At 40.8% G+C, this 25951-nt stretch overlaps 1 protein-coding gene across 1 annotated transcript in view; it reads left to right on the top strand.

Moving 5' to 3' along the window:
- snd1 (staphylococcal nuclease and tudor domain containing 1) overlaps positions 1-25951 on the top strand; it is a 909008-nt gene that overhangs the window by 688898 nt on the left and 194159 nt on the right. The window contains exon 17 of the mRNA XM_078235739.1: positions 15093-15281. Coding sequence (XP_078091865.1) covers positions 15093-15281 — 189 coding nt within the window. The remainder of the gene's footprint in view (positions 1-15092; positions 15282-25951) is intronic.

Here is a 25951-nt window from a genome sequence, read left to right as displayed (position 1 = left end):
CCCACCAGCTGTTAACTCCATCCACCTCGCTTTGCTTCATATCCCTTGATACCCTTACCTCATAACAATATATCTTTAACCTAGCATTCACAACTTTTGAGGGAATGAAACCTAGATTTCCTTTGTTTAGAAATAATGCGTCCTGATTCCTGAATGGCCAAGCTCTAACTTTAAGGCTGCGCACACCACCTTGTATTTCCCCAACAGAATAGCTTTGTTGTATCAACTCTGTTGAATCCTTTGTTTTACAGCCTTATTTAGATGACACTTCAATCTTCTAAACTCAAGGTAATACAGGCCAAGTTTTTGCAACCTGGTCTTGTACTTTACGACATTGCTGAATTTTTACGTACTTAGTCTATCTATGACATTTCCAACTTTTTTGCTCCCGCCCAAACATCTTTGTGTGCCCCTAAATTTAAGCTTTGTAACTCTTTCTTCATCCGAGTTATTGATGCATTTGCTAAAATGTGGAGACCCCAGTATTGATGATACTGTGGAGCACCACTTGTCAAATTCCCTTCATCTCCACCCTCTGTCTCCTGTTTTAAAACCGGTCGAGCATATTGTCATAGATTACACCTTTAACAAAATGAAATGTTCAAAATGTTCTTCATAGGGACATCATCAAATAAAGTATGACACCAAGTTACATAAGGAGATATTAGGTCAGCTGACCAAAAGCTTGGTCAAAGAGGTTGGAGTTGAGAACTGCCTCAAAGGGGTAAAGTGAGATGGAGACTGAGAAGTGTAGTAAGGGAATTCCAGGGCTTAAGGCCTGGGCAACTGAAGGTACGACTACCATTGATGGAGCGATTATAATTGTAAATGCACTTGATGCCAGAGTTAGAGGAGTGCAGGTATCTCGGAGGGTTATGGGGGTTGAAGGAAATTACAGAAGGAGAAGACTATGGAAAAATTTAAAAGCAAGGATGAGAATTTTAAAATCAAGATAAAAGTACAATTACTTCTAATTCTGCGCACTTTACTCTTCTTTTGAGTCTCTTGTGCAGAATTTTATTGGATGCCTTCTGAACGTAGGCAGAAATGACCTCCAGGGACACTCCCTTATCCCCCATGTTAGTAACATACTCAAAACAAAATAGATTAGACATGATCTATCTTTCACAAATCCATTCTGATTCTCTCTGATTCACTTATTCTTGTTCAAGTGTCAGTCCCTCAGATTCCAGTAACCTTCCTATATCTGTCACCAAAACTGACACATCTACTGTTACCTGGTCTCTCCCTTCTTAAATAATGGCACGATATTTTCAAATTTCCAATCCAAAGGCACAACTCTCAAATCTAGAGAACTTTGGAAGAGATGATTAACACAACTGCAATTCCCTTCAAAGCCTGACATGGATCTGAGCAAAATAGTTATCCCTAAAAACATTCACCCATCTTTATTCTTTCCAGATTCGCTTGGACCTGCTTTGTATTTCCAGCATTTGCTATCAAAAATCTCTTGAGATTTAGGCTAGAATTTGTTTTACCACTACATTCCGCTTTACTGTTTTACAATTCCTGCCCCCTCCCCACTTTGTGTAGTTCAGGATTTTTGAAGCCAATTATAACATCACAACTACTGAGCTAGGACCTAAGACGAAGCTGGTATTCTCGATACAAGCACAAACAAGCTGTAATATAACGCACAAAACCACCTCATTCCCCAGTCATTTAAAATGTATTACAATAATCATTCCTTTTGTGATCTGCCAGAGAAATAAAATAATGGTGTTGTGTGTGGGCCTGCAGGGACTTGATCATGATCATTTTTTATAAAAGCAAAATGATTTTTAAAATATCTTTCCCTTGGAAAGAAAGAGACAAGAAATAAATTCACATAAGTAAAATTAAATCAGAAATTTAATTTATTTTTATAAGCAATATTTTGCAGCCCTCAAGTCTTTGGGGAAGTTTGAATGGAATGATTTTCACATCGAGCAGTAAATAAGCTAGATTGGCAGCAATGCAGTTACTTGGGCAGCTTCAGTTGCTGGAATAGTTGGCTGCTTTGGAGCTGCCACCTTCACTGCCAGGGAAATGCACACATACAACAGGCTCTCCAGTGCATACAGCTGTGACATTGCTTCTATTGTTTTTCTTAATATGCTTCCAAAGATGGAGAATGTTCTTACTGGTAGCCAGATGGCCAAAGCTCTTGCAAGAAGTCAAAGACTTGTTGCCTTCCCATATCATTTAGTACATTCTGTGGGTGTGGTCCAGGAGTTTATGCAGCAGTTTGATTCTTCACCCAAATGAGAATCCAAATGCCATCAGACAGGCTACTTTATCATTCTGGGAGCAGGGCAGTCCAACTAGAGCCTGATGATGTCCTCTCCTAATATACATTCCATGGAAAAGTTATCGCAGTAATCTAGAATAGAACCACCCTGCCATTCTAGCCCAAGGTTCCTGACCATCCCAATGCAGCTGAATTAAATCAACACAGCAGCATGCATTAATGCATACTTTTCATGAACTTGGACCAAACTTGACACTACCCTAGTCTGAATGGCTCCGTACCATTCTGGACTGTTGAAACAAACTTAACACTTTGGGGAGCAGAATGTTTCTACTCCCAATATGGCTGGGTTTTTTTATATGTCGGTAATCTTCCATCTGTACCCCACTATTCCATGGCATTGTTTGCAGAGGAAGAATAACTATGTAGGGTGAGGAACAGCATGCTCCACTGTGCAGGAAATGAAGCTGGCAAAGGAATTGAATGTGGATTCAAGAAGCTATGATTAATGCCCACAATTCCAAACCAAAAAGGAAGGGATTTTAAAAAAGTTAAATAGTCCCTTCAAAGAATGTAATAAAAATGTCACTATAAAATAAAATGTGAAGTTATAATTGCAAACCATTTAGTCATTGTATGGTCCAGGAACTTTGCAATTTTTCACTGTCATTTTCATGCTTCCGTTTGTTTAATTGGAATGGGATAGAGAGGAGGGGTTATAAAAATTGGGTAAGTAAGGGCAAAACTAAAGCACAAGAGCACAGGCAAAACTAAAGCACAAGAGCACAGGCAGAACTAAATCATGAGAACATGAAGAATATTCACTCACAAGAGCTTGACACAGCTGACCTACGAGAGCTGAAGCAGAATCTTGAAGATGCAATTAACCCTATCCATTCGTGTGTACACTTAAGCTGAGATCTGGAGCAGCAGCCAATCACCTTCATTTCCACAGTTATTTTCCTCCCTCTTTCTTCTTTTCCCTCTATCTCTCCTCTACTTCCTTCCTTGTCGTTACACCTCCTTTCATTTCTCTCCCCTCAGATACTCAGCCTTCCCAGATCCCTTGCACAACCCTTCAGTAGTCTTCAGCCTACTTCCTGCTATTGTCCCAGGCTTGACTACTCTTAGATAAGTCTACAGCTTCCCTCTGTCTCTGTTAGAATTCTTCAAAGGGCTCACCAAGGCACCTGTTGCTGCCTGATCACAAACAGCAACTCCAACAAAGATGAGAAGAATTCACTTAAAACAATGGCTTCACACAGCTAACTGTACTATGAAACGGTTTCAAAAGATCTCAACTTATTTCACGCTCAGAGCTAACCTCTTCTATGGAATCTACAGTGCAGAAGGAGGCCGCCATTTGGCCCATCGAGCCTACACTGACAGCAATTCCATCCCCGTAACCCCTCATATTTACAGTCCTAATCCCCCCGACACTGAGGGGCAAATTATCATGGCCAATCAACCTAACCCGCACATCTTTGGAGTATGAGAGGAACACAGTAAGAAGTTTAACAACACCAGGTTAAAGTCCAACAGGTTTATTTGGTAGCAAAAGCCACACAAGCTTTCGGAGCTCCAAGCCCCTTCTTCAGGTGAGCGGGAATTCTGTTCACAAACAGGGCATGAGGAAACCAGAGCACCCGGTGGAAACCCACGCATACATGGGGAGAATGTGCAAACTCAACTCAGTCATCCGTGGCCAGAATTGAACCCAGACCCCTGGCGCTGTGAGGCAGCAATGCTAACCACCGTGCCGTCCTGCTTGGCAACAATACTTACAGCTTCTTAAACCTATAGAGTTCCAGTAATTCCACCACACAGTACCTTTCTGCTCTTCGGGTGCCCTCTAAGATTGACAGAAGTGGTTCTTCCGGTCTGGCCTTGTCCACACTCTTCTGAGAGATCTGACCAGCTATCCCCTCATATACGCATTAGTGTTTCCATAAGTATGTGCCTTCCCTTTGATCTCTTACCCTCTATTATCTCATCCCATCTCTCTGAAGTACTTTTTTCGCATACCTTTCTTTACTTTAGCTCTTGGTATTTTAAAAAGTAAACTTACCCTATCTTTTGCCTCACTTAGAATTATTTTACAAGCTGTATATGTCCCCCTTTGAACAAAAACAACCCATTCCAAAATGACTACTTTTGTTGCCTTATGTATATTCTTATTGAAGTTCCTGTTGGTTCATTAACATATCAAAACCATTTCTTACTGTTGCCATGGATCTTTGCAGTCACTCTGTCTCTTAATCCAATTACAATTATTACACCCCCACCAGCCTGTTTTCCAGTAGATGAGAAAGATGACAGTGATATTATTAAAATAAAAATATTATGATTCTTCATTTTCCTGACATGCCCATCCAAGTACCATGCCAGTTTTCTCAATGAACTGTCTTCACTGCCTTCCTCCCTCAGGGTCTGCACCGAGCAATTTAAGATTAAAAGTGATTTCAATCTCCATCTCAATTCATCATGCTCTCTCCTTGAGGCTGATAACCTCCTATTCTTAATCTCTCCCTCCATGTAAACTCTCCAACTTAGGATTCGTTGCCACCACCTTGAACTTGCATCTTTATTGCCTCACTACTCCTGTAGTGTCAATCACAAGTAGACCATTTCTGACCATTTCCTTGTTTCACTTCCACATCACACTTTGACCTTCAGGCCCCTCTTCCAACTTTATTCTCCCCAGAAAATCTCTTTTCAATGTACTATAAGTGCATTTGCAAAATCCCAACTATTTAGCCTTTGGCCCTTCATTAACTATGACATTTCTGCAGCTAGCAATCTGCTTGGCACACTTTCACCTCCACTTTGATGCCCTCCTGCCCATCAAAACCATAAATTTCCTCTCACTCTGGCTGTTCCCCTGGCACAGCCCTCACCTCCACTCCCTTAGGTCCAAGAGACATAAACTTGCATGGATACAGTGCACTGCTGGTTTGGATATTCATGGCCAGATCCAGCTGAATCATATAAAGTACTCTTGGGTGTTGCTGTCATCTACAAAAGTTGCTTACTCTTCTGGGATCATCCAGTGGCTTTTTGATGCAAGTTGTCTCCTCAAACTCCGCTTCCCTGTCTATTGTATATTAATTGTGTTTAATTTTATTCAGGTGGTGAACAATAACTGGGGATTTACTTATGCCCCTTAAATAGGCAAAGACGGGAACTGTGATTCTTGAGTTAGGAGGTACAACTTACAATGTGCAACTCTCTAAATAAATATGTATAAAAATGTGCAAAGATTGACTCCCGTTCAATCCTTCACCATCAGGCTTTTTGGGAGTATAACATTCTTCACACACTCAAATTTCTTTGTCAACAGCATTTGCAAATATTCAATCAGCTGCCTCTGCCAATTCCTCCTCTTGCCTTGGCACACCAGATCACACTTCCCCCAAATCTCCCACTGCCCTAGCCCTGAACTTATATTTTTCTCTAGTTTCTCTCCTCTCTTCCCTCTGAGGTCATTTTATGTGCGAGAACCACCTCATGCTCTCTCGATCCTATTTCCACAGAACTACTGACCACTCAACTTCTCTTCCTGGCTCAGTGTTAGTCAACAACATGTTTGAAGCCCTCCAATCAGGCTTTTGCCCCTGCAACAGTCCCCAAACATCTCTTATCAAAGTCCCAAGTTATACCATATCTGACAAAGGCACACTATCCTTCCTCATCCACCTTGACCGTCTGAGGAACAGTTGATCTCACCATCCTATTCTGAAATCTCTCCACCCTCATCCAGCTGTGTGGGGTTACATTTGCCTGGTTCTTATTTATCTAATCGTAACCAGAGAATCACCATTCCAGCTCCCGCAGCGTGACTTCTGTCCCCCTAGGATCTATCCTTAGCCCCCTCCTATTTCTCATGTATACTCTGCCACTTGGTGACATAATCTGAAACATGTCAGTTTCCATTTATATGCTGGTGTCAGCCAGCTTGACCTCACCACCACTTCTCTTGACACCTTCATTGTCTCTGAATTATCAGCCTGCTTTTCTGACATGCTGGATAATGGATGAGCAGAAATTTTGTCTAATTAAATATTGAGAAAACAGTAGCCATTGTTTCTGTTCCCTGCCACAAACTCCCTTCTCAGCTACTGACTCCAGTTCTCTCTCTGGCAATTCTCTGAAGCTGAAGCAGACTGTTTACAACGTTGTGCTACATTTGATCCAGTGATAGCTTTCACCACAGACCTGTACTGTCACTAAGACAGATTATTTCTATTTCCATAACATGCCCAACTCAGTGCCTGCCTCAGTCACCTGCTGCTGAAACCCTCCTCCTTGCCTGTGTTACTCCAGATTTGACTGTTCTAACGCATTCCTGGTCTGTCTTTCACGTTCTATTTTCCATGAACCTGAGGTGATTCAAAACTCTACTGCCGTGTTCTCATCAAAGCCCATTCACCTTTTGCCCCTGTGCTTGCCGACCTACAGTCACTCTGGATTAAGCATCATTTTAAAGTTTTCAGCCTTTGGATGTTTTATTATGTCAGATATGTTATGTAAATAAGTTGTTTTTGTTGAGAGCTTGAGGAAGACCAGCCTGCAAAATGTAAGCAGACCCAATGCTGTAGTGCATCAGTTCAACCCATTATGAATTGGGACCTTTGGTGACTTCTTACCTAAACGTGAGCTATTTTCTCAGCTTTATCTTGCTCTGTTCCTATTTGAAATCAGTTCCATAGCAGTGTGACCAGAGCTGAACTTGTTTTGTCAATTTTGAGCGCAGCAAGGTGAAGGATGTTGATTCTGGGAAATAGTACAAAACAAGTTAAATCAAGATCCATTAAACACTGATTTTATAAAATACGCCATTCCCATTTTGTTCCAACAATAGCTGCTGGTAATGTTTCTACTCTTAAACCATTTGCCATTGCTTTAGAGTCAACTTTTCTTTCTTTATTGAGCCTCCGCCTTTGGCTTGCACCATCATTTCTTTTGTCTTTTACTGCCCTTCGTATTACAGACCTTTCCCCTTTGTTCCTTCCTCCCCTCTGTCTCCCAACTCACCTTTCCTGCTGCCATTTGCTTAAACCTGTAACTTTTTCCAGCTGTGATGAAAGGACATTGACCTGAAACATTAACTCATTCTCTCCGCACATTCTGTCTGATCAATTTCTCTCAGTTTCTGTGTTTACCTCACTTATAGGGCAGGTACAGCACAATTGAATGGAGAAAACATTGTTCTACACTGGCCCAACAAACATTTCCAGGTCAGGTACAGCAGTTCAACACAGAGTAAAGCTCCCTCTACTCTGCTTCCAATTCCGCGCTTTAATGCTGACCTCAAGAGTGTTGCTCCTGTTACTTTCTATTTCACATGGAAGCCATCCCAGGGCCTTTCCAAGTCATCTTCACAGCCACTTCATACTGTCGACTCATCACACTCACCAGAAATTTAATAGGCATTGCTACCAATTAATGTCATGGATTCTTACAGCTAGTTATTAACAGAATTCTTAGACTCCCCATCTGGACCATATTAACCCTTTAAAAGTGTGTAAATGAACCAGATTAAAACTCAAGTCCATTTCTGACCTTTCCAAGACATAACCCTGATTTTCAAGCAAGCTTGAAAAGAAAAAAAGGGATTGAATACAAGATTCGGAAGTTCTACTCATTTTTGGAGGATGGAATGAGGGAGAACTAATTTGTAATTAGGCACAGCTGGAACTCTCAGAACATAGTGTGTCAGTAGATTCACTGGAAATGTGTGTGAGGTGTTTCTCCAGAGTCATTCCTATTATACACAAAGTTCTCTCAAATTCTTGGTTGTTGTCTGCTTGAAAAACTGCAACGAGTCCCAAAAGTATTAAAGCAGCAAATTGTTTACAGGGAGCCTTTTTTTTTTACAACTTCAGAGTATTCCCCACTTATTTGCTGCTTGCATTAAGCTTGAGCTGTACAGCAAATGGCCTTCACTCGCACTCTCTTGTCATTTCTCAGCATTGCCTCATTAGTGCCCTTGGCCAGTTATATTGTACCAAGTAAAAATACACTGACTTTGCATGTATTTATTTCACTTCCATTACTTTTTTATCCTGCTTGCAATGCAAATATTAGTTAACAGAGCCTTGGGATCTGTCTGTGGATTTTGTTTCAAAGCAACATTTTGCACTAAAAGCAAAACCTCATTAAATGTACAGGGACTCAGCAGTCAAAGCACCTTGTACTGTAGTCAATTATTTAACTTCCTACTGAGCCTCTGGAAAAGCTGCTGGGTCATCTTTTCTCATTCATCCCTTGTCTCTCTGTTTTCTGTCCTTTCCACTGAGTCTGTGTGTCGTTTCCCCCTTCCCTTTTTTCTTCTTTAGTTTTGTTCCTTATTTAGTTCCTTCCATGACCTCAGGATGTCCCAGTACTTAACAGCCAATGTAATGCCAATGAAGTGTATAGCCACTTTTGCAACCTGCTGAGTGCCAGCACTTTCTGCTTTTATAATGTAAAATGTCCCAGTTATCACTGTTAAGGCAGGCATTAGGTGTATTCTCATTCTCCCTCCCTCTTGCTTTCACTCCCCCTTCTCCCTCGCTCCTCCATATCCTTCCTAATTATATGCACATCATATATAGATTTGCACTTCCACATCTTGACTAAAAACTTGCTATTTGATTTGCCCCACAGTTCAGTTCAGTTTTGTTTGACGGTTACCTAAAATCTGTAAAATAAAAGCGAGTGCTGGAAGTCAGAAATTTCAAGAGAAAATGCTGGCAAAACTCAGCAGATCAGACAGCATCCGTGGAGAGAGAAACAGTGAACTCAGTCACATGGACTTGAAACATTAACTCTGTTTCTTTCTCCACAAGATACTGTCAGAGCTGCTGAGGTTTTGCAGCATTTTCTGTTATTACCTAAAATCTGTGTATTTTTACTGACCTATCTGTGAGTGTAAAGTTTCTCCTTTTATATTCATCAAAACCTGACATAATTTTCAATCTTCACCCCTTGGCATTCTCTGCTCTCATTCAAATTCCCATCTCTCCAGTTCACAGCCTATCTGATGTCCCTCAATTTCAATACAGTTCTTGCACCCTCTCCAAGGCCCTTATATTTCCCTCCTAAAGTATGGTGCCCAGAATTGGATATGGTACTTCAGGTCAGGTCCATAATGATTTCTGAAAGTTTAGCATAACTTCTTTGCTTTTGGACTCTATCTATACCTCCCATTTTAAAGCTTAAATACTTTGTGTATGTTTTTAGCAGCCTTTTCAACTTGTTATGTGACATTCAAAGATCTCTTCATACATCCTCGGGGTCTCTGTTTCTTGACCCTCTTCAAAATTGTTACAATCAATTTATACTGTCTTATTCTTCCTCCCAAAATGCTGAAATTTCTGAAAATGATTTTAATCATCTTATTCCAATCAAACTATAATCCTTGAATGATGCGAGTCCTACATTATTCTCTAAAGGTAAACTTGCAGGTTGAGTCCGTAATTAAGAAAGCAAATGTAATGTTGTCATTTATCTCAAGAGGCTTGGAATACAAAAGCAGGGATGTACTTCTGAGGCTTTATAAAGCACTGGTTAGGCCCCATTTGGAGTACTGTGAGCAATTTTGGGCCCCACACCTCAGGAAGGACATACTGGCACTGGAGCGGGTCCAGCGGAGATTCACACGGATGATCCCAGGAATGGTAGGCCTGACATACGATGAACGTCTGAGGATCGTGGGATTATATTCATTGGAGTTTAGGAGGTTGAGGGGAGATCTGATAGAAACTTACAAGATAATGAACGGCTTAGATAGGATGGACGTAGGGAAGTTGTTTCCATTAACAGGGGAGACTAGGACGCGGGGGCACAGCCTTAGAATAAAAGGGAGTCACTTTAGAACAGAGATGAGGAGAAATTTCTTCAGCCAGAGAGTAGTGGGTCTGTGGAATTCATTGCCACAGAGGGCTGTGGAGGCCGAGACGTTGAGCGTCTTCAAGACAGAAATTGATAAATTCTTGATTTCTCGAGGAATTAAGGGCTATGGGGAGAGAGCGGGTAAATGGAGTTGAAATCAACCATGATTGAATGGTGGAGTGGACTCGATGGGCCGAATGGCCTTACTTCCGCTCCTATGTCTTATGGTCTTATTAGGGGAAGATTTGCATTTTTTGGTTTCCTGAAGGAGAAATGTTGAAGTAAAGATTGAAACATACTGCAGTTCAGAACAAGTGTTGTTAAACTGGATGTTGTAAACTGGAACAAAATGCAAAGCCAAATTGGAGAAAGGAATATTTCAGCATGATGTACCTGGATTATGCACCAAAATGAACAGATGTTAGCATATTTAAACTTCCTTTCAGCTATTCAAGAATACTTTAATTAATGAAGGGGGCAGTGTGTTGTATCACTGCTCTATTAGTGAGGGAACTATATGCAAATACGTTGTGCTACAGAGAGTGGCTGATTTTTTCCTCACCGTCCAAAGGTAATGGAGCAGTAATGGTTCCTTAGGCATAATTAGCATCCCAGAATATCACCTCAGTATCTGCACATTGTGTACAAAGCTAGCTAATGAATGTTGACCAGCTATAGAACTATTTCTTTTGACATGTATGTTTTGCAGCTAAACATTTTTCTGCTTTTTTCCGTTGCCCACAGTGGGTTTGGATTACTAGACAACAATCAGAAATGGAAACACTTGTGTGTTTTCTCCCCATATAGCTTAAGGCTGTTGGGATCAACTATATCTAAGAAAAGCTAACTTGATATAGACTCTATGTAGGACTGTAACAGATTAGTACTACATAGATAGGTTCAGACACCTGCAAGAAATCAATTGTTCTTTTTTCAACATCAGCAGAATGTACAACAGCAAGTTACATGTTTATACACTTACTGGCAGGATATTCCTCAGGTCCCTGCAAACTATTAGACAATCCAGTTCTCAGTGCACAATGCTGAAGAACTTCTGAAATTGAGCCTATTTATACACCGAGTTAGACAAAGTCGCAAGGCTTTCTTTGAGCATGTCAATTCTGAGGTCGTCATAAGATCTTTGTACTGTATGGGACTACAATAGCACATGGCAATGCTGCTACCCACACACTCTAACTGAAATGTGGCTGACATTCATTTCTTACCAGCAGAAGCTAAGATACTTCTGCATGATTTTAAACATGATGCCTTATTTAATGGCAACAGCTGAAATATGGACATGTTGTCTCCAAACTTCGCATACTCTTCGCATCTTGCATTGCAGTAACCTGACACCTACTGCTTACTTAGTTTTCTTTTCCATATGGAATTCTATCACAGGCACGGTAGCACAGTGGTTAGCACTGCTGCTTCACAGCTCCAGGGACCTGGGTTCGATTCCCGGCTTGGGTCACTGTCTGTGTAGAGTTTGCACATTCTCTTCGTGTCTGTGTGGGTTTCCTCCGGGTGCTCCGGTTTCCTCCCACAGTCCAAAGATGTGCGGGTTAGGTTGATTGGCCATGCTAAAATTGCCCCTTAGTGTCCTGAGATGTGCAGGTTAGAGGGATTAGCGGGTAAATGTGTAGGGATATGGGGGTAGGGCCTGGGTGGGATTGTGGTCGGTGCAGACTCGATGGGCCGAATGGCCTGTTTCTGCACTGTAGGGTTTCTATGATTTCTATGAATACATTCTCATCATGCAAAGATAGTAATACTGACTTCTGTATTGTTGAGCTGTGTTTTCCTGATGTTTTATACGCCACTCTGCAGTTTGAATTAGGGATTAACTGTATCATATTGGACAATATGTTATCGTACCAGAAGGACTAATGATGTGTATTTAAATATGCTAATGATGATGGAGGGTTGTATACCATGCATGCTTTCCTCTGGGTTCCATGAGGGCCACAACTTCTTCCTTTTATAATGCAAATTCAATGCTGAGGTATTTCTGGTTTAGGGGGCAAAACACTCAACAAACTTTACATTAATGACCACTCTTCAGTGGCTGGCGCAGGGATAAGGTGACATGTGACTTTAGGATGAAACCCGGTTCAGAAGAAGTTATGGTGCCACCCACGATTATATAATCTGCTGCCACTTACTTTTGTCAGCCACCCTACAAAAAAATGGACAGTGGGTTGTAGGGCGAAGGTGTCTGCGGAACCAGGCGTCAGCAGGAGATTGTTGAGTGATTTTAGGCCATTTAATTATATAGAAAAAATAAATCGAATTCTATTCTTTAGAATTTATTTTTTGTTTCGAATGTATTGAATGAATAACAAATATAGTTTCCTGTTTGCAAATTTAAAGTTCTGAATGAAAGATAAATTAAATCAAGTCCTGGGTCTTTTTCCACAGTTGAGTTGCTGCTCACTTGAACTCTGGGTAGCGGATTCCATGGAAGCTGAGTATTCTTGAAATGGCCTTTTCAGAGGAATTATAATGAGTCTGTACGTGTTGATTGGGGCAGACAGGATGATGGGAGAGTGGGTGCAGATCCTCAGTGACCATTGCAGCATTCATGAGCTTGCCAGTGCCTGGAATCAAAACTGGGTAATGTCAGGAAATTATGAAAAATATTAAAGGCCTATCACTGCCATTAGCCCTCCCCCACGCCCTTTCTCCGGGAACCCAGGCACTTCAAGTCCCCAGTGGTAGCTGTGAGTGAGATGAGAAACCAGCCAATAGAGCGTGTTATTAAAACTGAAGAGGCTTCTGGTACTGTTTGCTAAATATTTGATTGGATTGATAGATTGTTTAGCTAATGCAGCATTGTCGGAGAATGTGGTGGGAATAATGCTGCTCGAGGGGATTTTATTTAAAGAGATCAGTAGGATTTCTCTCTCTCCATTACTGTCTACATAGTAAATTCAGGAGATTTGTTAGAATCCAATGTGCTGTGCAGTAATGCTTATTTTTTTTTCTGTTTTACTGTTTTTTTAATGGAAGTGTTGTTTTTTAAATGGAATGGACAATGATTTAACTTGAGACTTTCTGTCTGGGAAGAGAAATCTTTGTATTTATTGAGGAAGAAATGTAATTTTGAAAGCTATTTGTATTTCAGTTCCTGTTAACTAAGGGAGCAAGAAAGAGGAACATCATTTTCCTGCCCCTTCTCATTCTCTCTACTCGTGCACTCATTCCTCTCTCTTGCCATTCATACATCTCTTTGTTCAGTATGCACTGTATCTGTTTACTTTCCTGCCACTCACCCTTTCTCTCTTTACTTGATCTTCTTTTAATTCATCCTCTCACTGTTCTCTATTCACTTTCCTTATATCTAGTCTCAGCCTTCTGCATTATGCGTGCTGCCCTCCCCAATAGCTAATTTTGACTTTAAAACCTATTTGGCGCAATTGTGTAATGATACTGGGCGAGAGCATAAGGGGATTTATATTTTGTTTCCTTTTTTAAAAAAAGCATCTTAGTTGCTTCTCAAGTGAGTCAGGAATACTGCTGCTGCAAGAAACATGAAATAATCCGTGCAAAACCAGGAAAGGAAATGGTTGATGACACACTTGGATTAACATTCATATCTGTTGGTGTTAATTCCTTCTGTTTATGCCATCAAACTCACTAACTCCTCCTTGTCATTTCTCTTTTGTTGACTTTGCCTGTGCTGAATCAATTATAGTATACATTTAGGGCATGGATCTTGCAGTATATTGGAACACTCTTCACCCCTCACGGCAGTGCAAATTTATTCTGGATTGAAGTTGCGTCTGGCTGAGAAGGTGTTGAAGCACTTTTAAATCAGTTCCTACTGGACACAGTTCCACAGCACAAAACTTATCTACATTTATATGAAAGATGGGAGGAATCTCAAGTGGAACAAAAACACAACGTAGTCTGGTTAGGCCGAATGTCCTGTTTCCATGTGATTCCATGTAACTAATCTTTCACAAGGCTGCAAAAACACAAGACTGAGTCATATTGCAAGTGATTACTCCTCTCTGAACATGCCAATGTGAATGAAATACTATGGAAATACTCTGAAGTGCCCATGGTTCTTTTGTACCCAACCACTCCATGACACCAATGCCAAACAAATGACAGTCCAGTGAAAGACCAGTTAATCGCTTTTGAGCTTAATAAATCCAGCAGCAGATAAAATGACCGGAAAATCATCTTAGTTGTTTTAAGGGTCCAGCTGGTTCAACAATGGCCTTCATGAAAAAGAGGTACCTGCCCTGGTCAGCCGGAGACTTCGGTCTCTCATTATGTGGTCTTGTTAGTCTGGTCTACGTTGTGATTCCACCCCTACACTACATGGTGCTGTTAATCTGGCCTACATGGTGATTTCAATCTCCCCCTGCATATCTCTGTAATTTCCTCCAAACCCACAACCCTCTGAGATACAGCAATCCTTCAGCGCTGACCTTTTGTGCATTCAGTAATATAATTACTCTACCATTTGTGACTGTGCCTTCAACTCTGGAATTCCCACCCTAAACCTCTCACACTCTACCTCACTTTCCTCCTTTAAGATACATCTAAACCTACGTCTTTGCCCAAGCTTTTGGTCATCTGACCTAATATCACCTTATGTAGCTGTGTTTCATACTTCATGAAACACCTTGGGACATTTAATTACATTAAAGGTACAATAAGTTGTTGTTGGTCTACATGATGAACCCAGTCCCACACTACATGGTTGATTTTTAATATCTTCAAGGCAACCAAAGATTGGCAATAAGTGCAGTCTTCCCGTCTGGCCTGCATTCTAATAACAAATAACTGTCTTTAGGTACAGGTAATTCTGCCTTGTACTTAATACATTTCTGTTTTCTGCTGTAGTAGTTGTGACTTGGATATTTTTTAAGAATGGTTGAGCTTTGGATTAAGGACTTGAGGTCTCTGTAAATCATCTCAGTAAAATTTTAAATCTTTGTTTCAATTTTAGGTGGAGGTAGAAGTGGAAAGCATGGATAAAGCCGGTAATTTCATTGGCTGGCTACATATAGATGGGGTCAACCTTTCCGTCGCCCTCGTGGAGATCTCTCTCTCGAAGGTCCACTTCACTGCAGAGCGGAGTTCCTACTACAAAGCACTCCTGTCAGTCGAGGAACCAGCCAAGCTAAAACGGGAAAAGGTAGGAACTGATTGGGAACATTCGCGTCTTTTGAAAAATAAGTTCAACGTTTCTAAAAGACTACAGATATCTGTGTTTATCACAGTGCTCATAGTACAAGTGAATGATGTACAATCCACTCTTGGTTTAACACACCCAGCTATAGCTGTACATTTAATCTAATCAATTAGAGGTACTGCACAAATACACATTATTTAATGTTTAAATGGATGAAATGCTTTTTTGCATTTAAAAAGAACTGCATTCAGAAAATGTTATCATTCATGCCGTATCCTGATCGGAGGTGAATGGTATCCTGGGTATCTGATTAATAAATAAAACCTTTTGCAAGATTCCTATGTTGGGATTATGCAATACGTTTCAGTATCCCATCACTTGAGAGTATTTCTTAACTCTGAATAACAGAGGCAGCTGTTCATACACAGTTGACCTTACAGCCTCACATTACAAATCCCTTAGTCCTTGCCAAGCTCACTTCATGTGAAGTCACTGTCCACAGAAGTTTGTGAGAAGCCACGTTTTACATTTTTCATATTTATTTTCAAGTGTGCATCGGGAATTGTGAAGGTATGACAGATACCATGAATACATTTGAACATTTTGTTCTTTGTCTCATCTCTTCCCTACTGGGTGGAAAATCAAGAAATCCATTTCATCACAAACTGACCACATTTGAGCTAGAAACTGTTTTATTTTGTTTCTTTGCCACGAAAATGTCTTTCACCCATGTTAATCAAGGTAAGCTATGTTGGTGCACTTCTCCATCTTTGACTCCCACTGTGTGCTTCAAGCATTCCCAGCAGGAATGGAGACAAGTTTCCTCTGCTATGTTTCCAAACTCAGGAATGGGATTTCTGCTTCCAGCAGTATTGATTTTCTGCTTCCTGTATCAATACGTCTGTGAGAATGCCAATTAAAGTTTATTTCATTAATGTCACAAGTAGGCTTATATTAACACTGCAATGAAGTTACTGTGAAAATCCTCTATCTATAGTATATAGTATTGTGGGTATTTTGTGTTGGCAGATTTGTTTAAAAGCTGCTGAGCAGTTACTAAACATTAGAATTTTTATTAAATGAGTGGAACTACACCTCCATGAAGGATTTAATGTCCCTACTGAGGGAGCAGAGAAATCAGGAAAACAACCATTTTTGAAAAACGTCAATATGTATTTGGTGGTACTCTGTCAACAGGGCGACAGTTGACGAGATTCCAAAGTCTTGAGCTAAAATCATGAATCTTGAACATCTTATCAGTGTTATCTCAGCACTTGAAAATTGTATCTTCAGAATACACCCTTGCCTGTTGTTAAATTCAATGCGCATCGCTAAATTTGTCAGCTAATCTATGATTGCAGGCTTCTTTAACTGAGAAGTGCCACCACTTCATTTAGTTGCAGGATTTTATTTGTGAGGAAAATTGCATGCCTTGTATATTTTGTGGTTTACAGTAATACTGGAAAGCTCAGTGAAAGTGCAGTCTTGCAACAGCCTCAAAGGCAATAAGAGTGGTTAGCATGGGATAGAAATTGGACCTTGTTGCTTCATTTCCTGGGTATAAAATGGGATCAATAAGACACAGTTGAGGAAGCTGACACCCTGTTTTCTTGGCTGCTGCCTAAATGGGCCCCATGTATATATAAATGATGGGGATCTAATGTCTGTTTTAGACACTATAGTTGAAATTGACCTGTAGTGAATGGGTAGGCTTGGGGTTGCTGACAGCAAGGCAGATGGACCTGTGGAGATGCATCAGCTCATCTGGATTAGTTAGTTGGGACTTGCAGCCCAATTTCATACAATCATAGAATTGTCCACTGGGGGAGACTTACCCCAGTCCAACGCCGGCATCTCCACATCATTCCTCCCACAGTCCAAAGATGTGCAGGCTAGGTGAATTGACCATGCTAAATTCTCCCTCCGTGTACCCGAACAGGCGCCGGAGTGTCGCGACTAGGGGATTTTCACAGTAATTTTATTGCAGTGTGAATGTAAGCCTACTTGTGACTAATAAGTTAACTTTATAGATTGTGAATGAATAGGATGTTGTTAAAGTTATGGATCACACTCTTTCCCACTCAGTGAATTTGACTGTGTGAAATTCTAATAGAGCAGATATCCTTTCCATTTTAGTGCTAAATTAAAAGCCTTATGTGCCCGCTCTGGTTGTTCAGAGGGAAGCCAAAAATTCCATTCTACGCTTGGGAAAAACAGCAAGTAGTTCAGGTGGCCAATCCCAGGAAATAAAGTCTTGATGTCTGACTGACATCTGATTGCTATTTGTGCAACTTGATCATACATATCCATATCATGACTTGCACCAAGTCCCATTTCGCCTCACCTCTGTGCTCACTGGCCTACTTTGGCTTTCAGTTGAGCAGCACCTCAATTTTAAAATGTTCTTACTGGTTTTCAAATCCCTCTGTAGCATCACCACGTCCTATCTCTGTGACCTCTTCCAGCCCAACGATCTCTGGGATCCTCCTATTCTGCTGCCTTGCACATCTGAGATATTATCTGGTGCCACGATTGGCCACCATGCTTTCAGCTTCCAAGCCTTAACTCTGGAATTCCCTCCCTAAACCTTTCTGACTTGGTGCTCCTCTTTTCTTCTTTGAGGTGTTCCTTAACACCTAATACCTATCTGTCCTAATATCTTAGTGTGGCTCACTGTCAAATTTTGTTAATGCTTCTGTGAAACACATGAGGACACTTACTATAAAAACACTATATATGCAAGTTATTGTGGTGTGACTTTGCGAGAGCTGATTAACTGTTCTGTTTGACTGTTAAGTTTGTAACTTCAAAAGATATTTTGTATGTAAAGTGCTTTGAGATATAAAATGTATTGTAAGTTAAATAATGTCATCACATTCAATCATTGCCATTGTACAGAATAACAATGAGAGGGAAGTTTCGTATTTGATTGCTGATCAAAGAATATTACAGTAACTTTCACTGAAAACCGGTAAGATCAGGGAGTTCAGGGACAGGTGTACATTTCTCCACTCTGCTGTAACATGTTGGAACTGTTTTAATTTCTGAGCATTTTATATGTCCTTTTCGATCCAAACATTAACTTGTTAACTGAGTCCAGATTAGATAGAATTTGTAGGACAAAGAGACCGTTCAGCCCAACTGGTCTTTGTCATTGTTTGTTCCACACGATGTGGAGGCTTTGGAGAGAGTACAGAAAAGGTTTGCCAGGATGTTGCCTGGTATGGAGGGTATAACAATGAGGAGAGATTGAATAAACTGGGATTGTTCTCCCTGGAAAGACGGAGACTGAGGGGGCGACCTGATAGAAGTTTATAATATTATGAGAGGTATCGATAGGGTGTGCAGTTGGAAGTTTTTTCCCAGGGCAGAAATGACAATTTCAAGGGGGCACAAATTCAAGGTAAGAGGGGGGGGGAGGTTCCGTGGAGATGTGCAGGGGAAAGTTTTTTACACAGAGACTGGTGGGGTCCTGGAATGCACTGCCAAGTGAGGTGGTTGAGGCAGACACATTAGCGACACTTAAGACTTATCTGGATAGACAAATGAACAGATGGGGAATAGAGGGATATAGGCGGTTGGTCTAGATAGGACAACATGATCGGCGCAGGCTTGGAGGGCCAAAGGGCCTCGTCGTGTGCTGTATTCTTTGTTCTTTGATCCTCCTCCCACTCTACTTCATCTAAGCTGATCTGCACATCCTTCTGTTATGCATTGCAATCAGATGAAGAGATTAATGAGGACTTTAATTAAATTAAATTCTTACAGTTAATTGTGCAAATGGCTGGCTATATTGTGAATTAGGTCTTTTAGAATCATAGAATCCCTACAGAAGGAGGCCATTCGACCCATTGAGTCTGCACCAACAACAATCCTATCCAGGCCCTAACCAACAACTCCTACGTATTTACCTCCCTAATCCCTCTAACCCACAGATCCTGGGGCACTAAAGGGCAATTTAGCATGGCCAGCAACTTAACCTGCACATCTTTGACTGTGGGGGGAAACCAGAGCACCTGTGTGCAAACTCCACACAGACAGTGACCCAAGTCGGGAATCGAACCCTGGTCTCTGGCGCTGTGAGGCAACAGTGCTAACCACTGTGTCACCGTGCCGCCCTGTACCAGTGATAGTATTCGGATTGAGTCAGATTTAGTGTCTTTTTAAGCACACTCTGCCTGGGACTGCTGAACACAGAACCAGTGAGGGTTTAGGTTTAAAGACAGTATAACACTCATGCCCCCCCACTCCATCTCCCTTACCAAAGCGACAATTGCGTTTCTCAGATGCTTCTAGAGAGGAGCCTCATGCCATTCTTGCACATGTCTCAATCTTTGGGTAGACAAATTACAAAGCAGTCAGTAAGAAACAGCGGAAAGTGATCGGGATTGTCACTGTTACTCAGACTCGGAAAGCCAGAGAGGGTCATCCAAGGCCAATAGCACCCAAGGGCATGCCTGTGATTTTAGTTTTATCCCTGGAATAAGCACAGATGTGTTTTATAATTCACTTCTGGAGCCCTTGAATAAATCTTGTCTTTTTTTTAGTCTTTTTAAAAGAGTTGGATGCCAGTTTTTTTTAAAGATCATTCCTGATTAACTTTGCTCGCTGAGACTGGGTTAATCACAGTGGCAGATTCCGTTATCTATGGTATCTCAGTAGTATTACGTGCCTGTAATGTAGAGAATGGAAAAGCACCAGCTCTCATCACTGGTAGATGGGGAATATTCTGTAATTTGCAGGTCAGAGGCAAAACGCTTACTTTGCTCGATTTGCGTACAATATGATTTTTTCTTTCCTTCCTTTCAAAGCCAGCCATGTAAATCATGAAATGTAAGTAATTATGATAAATGATTAGCCCCAAGTATTTTCATATTACAGTCTATAAAATTGTGGACTGATCACATTTTTTAACACTAAACTGCTTGGGCTAAATTTGCTTGTGCACACATCAACTGCACAATTACCGAGGCGTCTGGCAAATCAGTGGCCTTGAAATGACCTAGTGCTGGTTCCTGACATTTCCCCTCAAATACAGAAGCAATTTGCATTGATATAGCACTTTTAAAATAGGGCGACATAGCCGAGCTTTTTAAAAGCATAATTTAAAAAAAACTGATGTAAGCCAAAGAAGGGAATATTTGATTTATTATTGTCACATGTATTGGTATACAGTGAAGTAGAGGGAGGAGCCGAACCCCAGGCCACGGAGTTTGGAGATGAGTTTTGTAGGAATAATGATGTTGAAGGCGGAACTGTAGTTGATAAATAAGAGTCTGACACCGGTGTCTTTGTTATCTAGGTGTTCCAGGGTTGAGTGCAGAAGGAGAAGGTGAAGAATATGAGAAGGTGGTGACCAAATGCTGGTCGGGAAAGTGGGATTTGAGGAGATCTTGGAGAGGAAGGTATAGAAGCGGGGAGGCAGGGTTAGGGAAGGAATTCCAATTGAGCTACATCATTTCTAGTCATATATTCCATATCTTGACTGCCTTAATTAGTGGCCTAACGTTAATGTCCCGCACGGTAGTACAAACAGAGCAATCAATTTTGCTCTTCTTTCAAATATTCAGTGAATGTTTGCAGATATGAAGATCAACAGATGGATAACTATAAGTAAATCGTACGGTAAAACATGGTTGGAATTTAAACACACCATTTACACAGCAGGCATATTATCGAACAAACCTTATGGTAAAAAATAAATACAGCAACTATAATGCAGTGTAAATGACGCAACCAGATAACGATATGAGGTCCAAAGCTAAATTTGCAAATACTTAACAAAATTGTTTATAACCTTTTTTATTTAATGGCAATCAATTGCATTTACGGGAAAATATTAATGGACTGGTTGGCTCACTGGGTTAATCTATTGACCTTTTGACCATAGAACTAGGAATTGGATCCAACTATCAATTGATGGACTGGAACTATTAATAATAAAAACAGAAAGTACTGGAAAATCACAGTAGGCCTGGCAGCATCTGTGGAGAGAGAAAAACAGAGTTGATGTTTCAAGTCTAATATGGTTCTTTGGAACTGGAGCTGTTTATTGGCTGTAACAGCCTTTCATAAATTGAGCTCCAGGCATTCTTAAACTAGTTTCCAGATGAGTTTGAGTTCACAGCACTAAATTCAATGTCATTCAGACATGGCAGAATGAAGATTAGTGTGGAAGACAAGTGTTGGAGGGCGCTTTGCCCTGTCCTGAGCTGTCTTTTATACCGGAGGAAAAACTTGATACAGAGGCTCAGGACCAAAAGATGCCCAAGATGTTAAAAACAGAAGAATAGGATGGAACCATGGAGGAATGTTAGTGAGGATGAGAAGTTTGAATTTGATGTGTGAAGTATAATAATTAACATGGGGGTTAAAGACAAATTCAATATCACGTGGGACAGGGAGGTGTCTTGAAGAATTGGGATCTTTAAAGAGCAGGCGTAGTGCAATAAGTTGCAATAAGGAGCAGGAATAAGGAGCAGGTGACTGAGCAAAGAGTGGTAATGAGAAAGAGGGCGAACCAGTAAGGAACGGGAATGGGGAGACAGTGACGGAGTAAGGAGCAGGAATGGGGCAGGGGGACATTTTGGTAGGAAGAACAAGGAGAGACAATATAAACTGAAGGGTACAATTCCAAAGGAGGTACAGAAGCAGAGACATGAACATATATGTGCAGAAATTGTTGAAGGTGGCTGAGCAGGTTGAAAAAGGTCACTTAAAAGACGTATGGGATTCTGGGCTTTATAAATTGAAGCATAGGTACAAAACCGAGAAAATTTATGATGGACATTTATGAAACACTAGTTTGACATCGACTGTGGATTGTTGTGTCCAGTTTAGGAATGGTGTGAAGGCCTTAAAGAAGATAACGAAAAACATCACGTGAATGGTTCCAGGGATGAGGAACTTGAGTTATCTGAGTAGATTGGAGACACTGAGGCTGTTCTCCTTAGCAGAGAAGGTTGAGAGGAGATTTGATAGAGGAGTTGAAAATCAGATAAACAGAGAAGCTGTTCCTCATGACAAGAGTCAAGAATCTGAGGATATTCATTTCAGATGATTGGCAAAAGAACTAAAATCAGCATTTCTTTTCTGCAACAAGTAGTTAAGGTCTGGAATGCACAGTCTGAGAAATGAAAGGGACTGATTCAATTTTGATTTTGAAAATAAATGAGATAATTATCTGAAGGGAAAAAAATTGCAGTGTTACAGGAAAACAGCAAGAGTGGGACTAGCTGTGAGTTGCTCTTGCAGAGAGCTGGCACAGACTCAACTGAATGAATAGCTTCCTTCCATGCTTTAACCATTCCATTCTATACTATTCCTTTCTATGACTACAATTCAAGAAATGCGTAATTGCCTGTAAAGCACTTTAGGATGTCCCAAGGCTGTGGCAGACGCTATAGCAATGCAAGTCTTTTCTGAAATGAAATTTCAAATCGGGCCTCTTGATCCTGTTACCATATTTTCACCCTTGGTTTTTAGCTCTCTATATCCTACTACATTACCTGCTCTTGCCACACAGCTGCAACCAAGGCTTGGGGACAGAACACAATATTTGTTTCAAAATGAGGGTCAAACTACAGTGGCAGCACAGCAGTGAAACGGCATAAAACTAATTCAAATAGAGCAAGTTATGAAAAATACTTCATGCAAGTTGGAATTTTTTAAACCGGCTGAGAGCTTATAGCAATGGTAGTCATAAAAGCTTGAGAGAGGTCCATGGATTGTAGACATAACTTGTGTGACCATACCCCATTGAATCTTTCCTGGTGTCCTTATTAACCTCTTTCATCCCAATATCTGACATTCACCTACAGTTTTGGTCCATCAAGGAAAAGTTACAATCCATACATGCCTGAGCGGTATTCTCTTGAGTCTAAATGGTTTTCTTTTCAAATGTTATTTTGTAACTGGGTGTATTAATAATGGTCATGCTAATGGACATGAATTATTAATATCCCATTAGTAAAATTAATTGAAAATTAGTCAGCTTCCCCCAACTAAAATAACTTATTCCATAATTTGGAATTAAATTTGGAGTTTAAGGAGCAGGATTTGATCTGTTTCATTACCTCGTTCTTTCCCTTGTTTTTCTCCTTTGCTGAAAGTATTGACACTTTTTTTTGTTTATATCCAATTCAATCCAATCAAAGGCCAATTCAAAGTCTCAGCAAGTGAGACATTCCAGATCCAAGCTGACAAAACAGGCAAGCTGCTTCCTGCCTTGGGCTTGATCTGGAGATGCCGGTGTTGCACTGGGGTAAACACGGTAAGAAGTCTCACAATACCAGGTTAAAGTCCAACAGGTTTATTTGGTAGCACAAGCCACTAGCTTTCGGAGCGCTGCCCCTTCATCAGGCGAGTGGGAGTTCCCACTCATTAATGCGAGTGGGAGTTCCCACTCACCTGATGAAGGGGCAGCGCTCCGATAGCTAGTGGCTTGTGCTACCAAATAAACCTGTTGGACTTTAACCTGGTGTTGTGAGACTTCTTACTGGGCTTGATCTACATGATCCAAGCTGATTGGAGTAGGCATTGCACCTCCTCCAAGGCTTGATCTCATTTGCATCTTAGCCAAAAGGCCTAGATGCCGCTTTTAAAAATTGCTTCAAATGAAATCTCAGTGTAACCTCATGACTTCAACCAAGTGCAGGATGCCAAAACCACACTTGATCTTAGCCTAAAGGCCGAGAAGCCAAGTATTGGCACTTGCTGCAGGCACTGGCAGTCTTGTGTACCTCAATCAAATGATTTGTTCTTCTTGCATGAGCTTCTTTGATGTTGGTTGGCTGTTTGACTGCAGCTAGGTAACCCTGTTCTCATTTGACATGTTTACAATGTCCAGCAGTGGACAATGAACAGAAATCTGCAGAGGAACAAGTTTTATCACCACACCTATCCCCTCCCCAAAAATGGCTTTGAGGCCATTTGCAGTATCCAAGTTTAGGTTAATTTGTATGGGTGCACACATTTTGCAAATGAGTGGCACAGAATGTTGATACAACAAAGTAACGTGCACCTGTCTCTCCTGAAGATGCAATGCATTCTTTTTTTTCAGAGAAGCCACAAAAAGGAACTTAATAAATTAATCAAAGAGTTAAGTTGGGATTTTTTGGTAAAACTTTAAACCGTTACAAAATATAATCATTAAGTTCCCTTTTTTCCTGGGGGAAAAAACATGAATGCATTGTATCTTCATCAGAAGCGGATGGTTATCAACATTCTGTGCCACTCGCTGACAAAATGTGTACACGTCCAACACAGTGAGTTTCTGACCTTGTCTGGACATTCCATGGGTTTTTTAGAAGAGCTCAGGAATAGAGGCCCAGCTGCCCTGTCGGATTCCACAGCACCATTTTGATGAAGACAAGGGAGTTTTCACCATAGTATCTTGACCAATATCTGTCCCTCAGCAATATCTTTAAAACAGGTGATCTGGTCATTATCTCAGACCTTGCTTGGTACAAATTAACTGCTACATTTCCTTTATAACAACAATAAATACATTTCAAAACATGTTTTTTGACTGTGAAGTGCTTTTGAAAGCCCTGCAATTATGAAACAGTAAGAAGTCTCACAACACCAGGTTGAAGTCCAACAGGTTTATTTGGAATCATGAGTTTTCGGAGCGCTGCTCCCTCCTCAGGTGAGTTGGACTTCAGCCTGGCGTTGTGAGACTTCTTACTGTGCCCACCCCAGTCCAACGCTGGCATCTCCACATCGAGATTATGAAAGGCATTCTTATGGGCATTTTTTCTATCAGTGGAAGGTGATGGGAATCCAAAGCTGCTCAGTTACCTGCGCTGGTAGAAGTGCCATTGGCAGTGAGGCTTTGAACAAAACGCTTGCTCATCAGGCTTTTAATTAGAGAATGGTGTTGGAAGAATGAAGATATATAAGGAGAGGGTAAGACAGTACAATGTATGCAATAGTAAAATATGTAGCTCAAGACATTTGCCATTGGGGGGTTCCTGACATATGTGGATCTTGTCTGGACAAGCACAGTACTTCTGCACCGACTGGTTTAACAGCTTTTCCCAGTGAAAAAAGGCCACATATTAGCAAGTCAGTAACCAGATGGCACTTTTTGACTTTAACTGTTGTGGCATACGTGGTGATGAAGGTTAATAGCCTTTGGAGGATTGGATTAAGGGTCAATGTTCTTAAATTGATGGAGTCAGTGTAGAGTAATCTGCAGGTGTTTGACCTTTAAACCCTCTTGCTGTAGACTGATTCTGTTTCAGGTCATAAAGTTGATCAATTTCATTCCAATTTAATCCTGTAAATAGGGAAGGACAGGCCCAGCTGACTTTATATTGTTTAATTTAAAGTTTTAAAATAATCATTTCATTCCTTTCAACTTTGATTTTTTTTCTTTGAAGTCATGGCTTTTCCATTTCAACCTGTAATCTAAGGATTGAGTCGCCCAGAGGTGGGTTGTATTGACATGTTATCCCGCCTGCTGTATATCTCCTAACCTTGAGTTTGCAAGCAATATTGGCCAACCTATCAACTGGGGAATGATGTTTTGCTTGATATATAGAGTGGGGAGAAGATACTCGTATAAGGTGCTATTAAAGCAATGCAAATTCAACATATTACGTTTTACTTCAGTCATTGAGGACTCGGAAACGGCAATGTGATGAGTGGTCAGCTCTTCCTGTTTTGGG

The sequence above is a fragment of the Mustelus asterias genome, chromosome 19 (genome assembly GCF_964213995.1).
Source record: "Mustelus asterias chromosome 19, sMusAst1.hap1.1, whole genome shotgun sequence".
NCBI lineage: Eukaryota > Metazoa > Chordata > Chondrichthyes > Carcharhiniformes > Triakidae > Mustelus > Mustelus asterias.
Note: the sequence above shows the minus strand (reverse complement) of the source record. Positions and strands in the feature narration are given on the sequence as shown.